This window comes from Parus major, chromosome 28 (assembly GCF_001522545.3).
Source record: "Parus major isolate Abel chromosome 28, Parus_major1.1, whole genome shotgun sequence".
Classification (NCBI taxonomy): Eukaryota; Metazoa; Chordata; class Aves; order Passeriformes; family Paridae; genus Parus; species Parus major.
The window spans coordinates 3,557,112-3,561,066 of record NC_031797.1 but is presented as its reverse complement, the minus strand read 5'-3'; the positions used below and the strand labels follow the sequence as shown (position 1 = coordinate 3,561,066).

At 61.0% G+C, this 3,955-nt stretch overlaps 1 protein-coding gene across 1 annotated transcript in view; it reads right to left on the bottom strand.

Annotated features, from left to right (window-relative positions):
• Positions 1-218: 218 nt before the first annotated feature.
• The window catches only part of SLC39A3 (solute carrier family 39 member 3), a 5,080-nt gene continuing 1,343 nt past the window's right edge, over positions 219-3,955 (bottom strand). Inside the window, exons 2-3 of the mRNA XM_015651693.3 lie at positions 3,448-3,712; positions 219-2,751 (exon numbers count right to left, since the gene is read on the bottom strand). Coding sequence (XP_015507179.1) covers positions 2,017-2,751; positions 3,448-3,654 — 942 coding nt within the window. The 5' untranslated portion in view covers positions 3,655-3,712 and the 3' untranslated portion in view covers positions 219-2,016. The remainder of the gene's footprint in view (positions 2,752-3,447; positions 3,713-3,955) is intronic.

Here is a 3,955-nt window from a genome sequence, read left to right as displayed (position 1 = left end):
CGCAGGGCTGAATCACGGCGCTGCCGAGCCGGGGGTGCTGGGGGGGTCCCGTCCCCCCTCCCCCGGGCTCGGCACGGCTCGGGGGGGTCCGGCCGGAGGGGTTTGGTTGCCCGGGGAGGGGGCTCAGCCCACGCCGGGGCCGGGCACGTGTGGCCGCCGCGTGAGCCGGACGCGGAACAGCCACGGGGGACAGCAAAAAAACAAAAAAGCGAGTGACAGCGAGGGGAGAAGGGCAGGGAATTTATTGGGAGCAGCAGGGCCTCCTCCTCCTCCTCCTCCAGCCCGGAGCACGGGATGATCCTGTGGATGAACCCCCCGCCAAAGGCGGCGGGATGAGGATGGGGGAGCTCAGCACCCCCAGGCGCTTCACAGCCCTCCCCGATCCCAAACTGCAGCAGGAGGAGGGTGCGAAACGGAGGTGACAGCCCAACAGGGGACACTCAGCACCGTGTCACCTCTCCCCCTCATCCCCCCCCAGGAGAGAGGTCACCCCTCAGGGGAGGTGACAGAGCCCTGAGGCTTTAACCACGCCGAAGCAAATCACGTTCTCCTCATCCTGCTGGTTTGTGTCATGCCAAGCCCAAAATAACCTCCCTCCGCCTCGCCCCCCCTCTCCACTCCAGGTTTTCAAAGGAAGATTAATTGACTCGGGGATGTTGCAGCAATTAAACTAACGAGCCCCAGGATCTGTCAGATGATGCTCAGCTGCCTCCATATGCTGCAGCTGGGCCACCGCGGAGGCTCCGAGCCTCCTTCCCGCTGCCGGCACTGCGCCATCCTTATAATTCCATCAGCGCTTCCAGGAGCCCGGCGGAAGCTGCTGCAGGAGAGAAGGCTCCGGGTAATTAAAATGCAGCCCCTGCCTGAGCCAGGCTGTGTTTCACGGCTGGGGAGGAGCACATTCCCAGCTCCAGCCTCTGATCCCAGCTCCTTGCTCCCGAGGGTAAATCCGGCGGGATCGGCGGCACACGGAGCTTCCCTGGGGCTCTGCGGCTGCCGAGAGCTGCTCGTGTTTCCCAGCAGCGGCTCCGCTCCCCGCCAAGGGAGGCCATTCCATTCCTTTGGAAACCTGGAGAAGCCTCGGAGCAGTCCCTGATGGGAACTGCTCAGCCCCCAGGACTGCAGAGCACTGAAAACACCAGTTTGCTCCAAAATATCAGTGCTGGAAATTGTTACTGCCCGTTTGCTGCGAGCTCATGGATCCCAGGTTCTGGGTAACGCAAGGATCTGTTCCATCCCTGCAAGTGTGCAAGGCCAGGCTGGACAGGGTTTGGAGCAACCTGGGATAGTGGAAGGAGTCCCTGCCATGGCACTGGATGGGCTTTAAGGTCCCTCCCAACCCAAACCATCCTGAGATTCATCCTGATTTTCAGAGGTTTTTCCTTAGGGAATGCTCTGTGGAGACCAAGCTGAGAAGGAAGCAGGATAGAGGGGCCCGGCCTCGTTTCTTCCATGAATCCCTGGGAAATCTGAGCTCCCCGAGCTCCAGGTGGGCCACTGGAAGCTGTGTGGAGCCAGCAGGGCCCAGAAGGCTGGAGCCCCACAGGGATGTTATTTTTGGCAGCTCTTACAACCAGGTTTTGCTCTGAACTAAGCCGGCGAAAGCAGCTTAGCGCAGCCTGGCAATCCCTGCTCCCACCTGCTCTGCCTCCATTCCCACTTGTTCTTCACCTCCTCGGAGCCCCCACAGCAGGCTCCCGGCCCGAGGGGAAGGAGGGAGAGCAAGGTGGGCTCTGGGCAGTGCAGGAAGCCACAGGCACTCGAGGAGCTCCTGGAAGCACATTTCACCCAGACCCTTAACGTCTGTGTCCGCTAATCCCCGCAGTCCCTCGGGCAGGGATGATCCCTCGGGATGTTCCTCACTCTGAACACACGGGAAGAGCTTCTCCTCCTCCAGGTCCTCACGGAAACACCGCCCGGCTCGGGCCGTTCCAGCGGCGAAAGGGGCGGCTCCTCCCGGCGCCGGTGGGAGGGGAGAGGCGAGCTTTGCTCCCTCGGCTTCCCGAGGCTCCCGGCTCACCAGGGGATGAGCACCAGCCCGGCCAGCGCGGCGTAGCCCAGCACCAGGCACAGCACCTTGAGCAGCCGGTGGCTCTTGTCCTCCAGCTCCTTGGCCAGGATCTCGAAGAAGGTGATGAAGAGGAAGGTGCCGCCGGCGACGCCCTGCAGCAGCAGGGACGCCACGCTGCTCGCGGCGTTGCGGCTGCTCTCGATGCCCATCCCGACGCCGATTCCCAGCGGGATCATCAGGCACACGGCCACCGCCAGCTTGGCCGCGTCCCTCAGCGGCAGCGAGGCCTTGGCCATGCTGATGCCCAAAGCCACGGCCACCAGCGTCTCGTGCACGGCCACTCCCAGGAACAAGCTGACCACTCTGCCGCCGTCCTCCTGCAGGCCCAGGGCCAGGCCCTCGAAGATGGAGTGGGTGCACAGGGCGAACACCAGCCCCAGCAGGCGCCGGGGGCCGCAGCGCGCCAGCTCCGGCAGCGCCAGGCCGTGCGAGGCCGGGCCGTGCTCCCCGTACGGGGCGCGCCCGCGGGACGAGCCCATGAACGGGCTCTCGTACTCGGAGTCGCTGCCCGCGTCCGAGCCGGCGTTGAAGGTCTCCAGGTCGATGAAGGAGGGTTTCTCCTTCTGGAAGGTCAGGAAGAGCTGGTCCACGAAGACCGACAGGAAGAAGCCAACCATCATGATGGTCTCAGCCACTGGGTAGTCCGTGGTCACGTTGTTCTGCCTGAGCACCTCATCGAGCTGGAAGGGAGCAAAAGATCCAGCACTTTATCACTCTGGGGGGAAACATTCCCACAGATCCACAGTGAATCCATCTCTATCCCTCTGGAAAGAAACATTCCCACAGATCCACAGTGGATCCAGCCCTTCCTCCCTCTGGAAAGAAACATTCCCACAGATCCACAGTGAATCCATCTCTATCCCTCTGGGGGGAAACATTCCCACAGATCCACAATGGTTCCATCTCTATTCCTCTGGAAGGAACCATTCCCACAGACCCACAATGAATCCATCTCTATCCCTCTGGAGGGAACCATTCCCACAGATCCACAGTGAATCCATCCCTATCCCTCTGGAAAGAAACATTCCCACAGATCCACAATGGATCCAGCCCTTTACCCCTCTGGAAGGAACCATTCCCACAGACCCACAGTGAGTCCATCCCTCTGTCCCTCTGCAGGGAGACATTCCCACACGGACACTCCATGGATCCGTGATGTACCTTGGCAGGGGACAGGGAATTCCTGCCTTGCTGTTTGATCCTTGCAGCCTGCTCTGCATCCCACAAATCCCCATGATTTCCATGGAGAGAAACAGGAGCTGCCCTTTATGGACATGTCTGGGGCAGCTCCAGCAGGACACAGCCCCCTCACTCCCATTCCCACCTGGGATCCCGCAGGCTCAGCCATCCCTAATCCAGGATTAGGATTAACTCACCTTCCCTCTCACGGCGGGCAGGAGGGTGTTGAAGCAGGTGGCCAGGAAGACGCCGCCTCCGAAGGAATTCCAGAGGGCCAGGATCCTCCGGGAGCGCTGAGCCTTCTCGTAGTCGGCCTCGATGATCCTGACGGGCAGCAGGGCCCCGGCCAGCATCAGGACACAGATCCCCAGCAGACACAGCACCTTGGCCACCACGATCCTCATCCTGACAGGATTCCAGAGCCCTGGGTGTGCTCACAGCGGGGACATCAGCCTGGACAGGCTTGGGAATAACACAGAGATTTTTTTTTCCCCCTTTAGGAGCCACAGGAAGCAGCAGGGAAAAGTTAAAAGTGTGTTCAAAAGGAATTTGAGAGCCCTGGAATTGTGGGCACTTCAAACCTAACCCTAACCCTAACCCTAACCCTTCCCTGCAGGTCTTTGAGGCCAGGTTGGACAATGGGAAATCCCTGCCACGGCCTCCCCACACTCCCAGGGTGGAATTCCTTCCCAAATTTCCATCTGT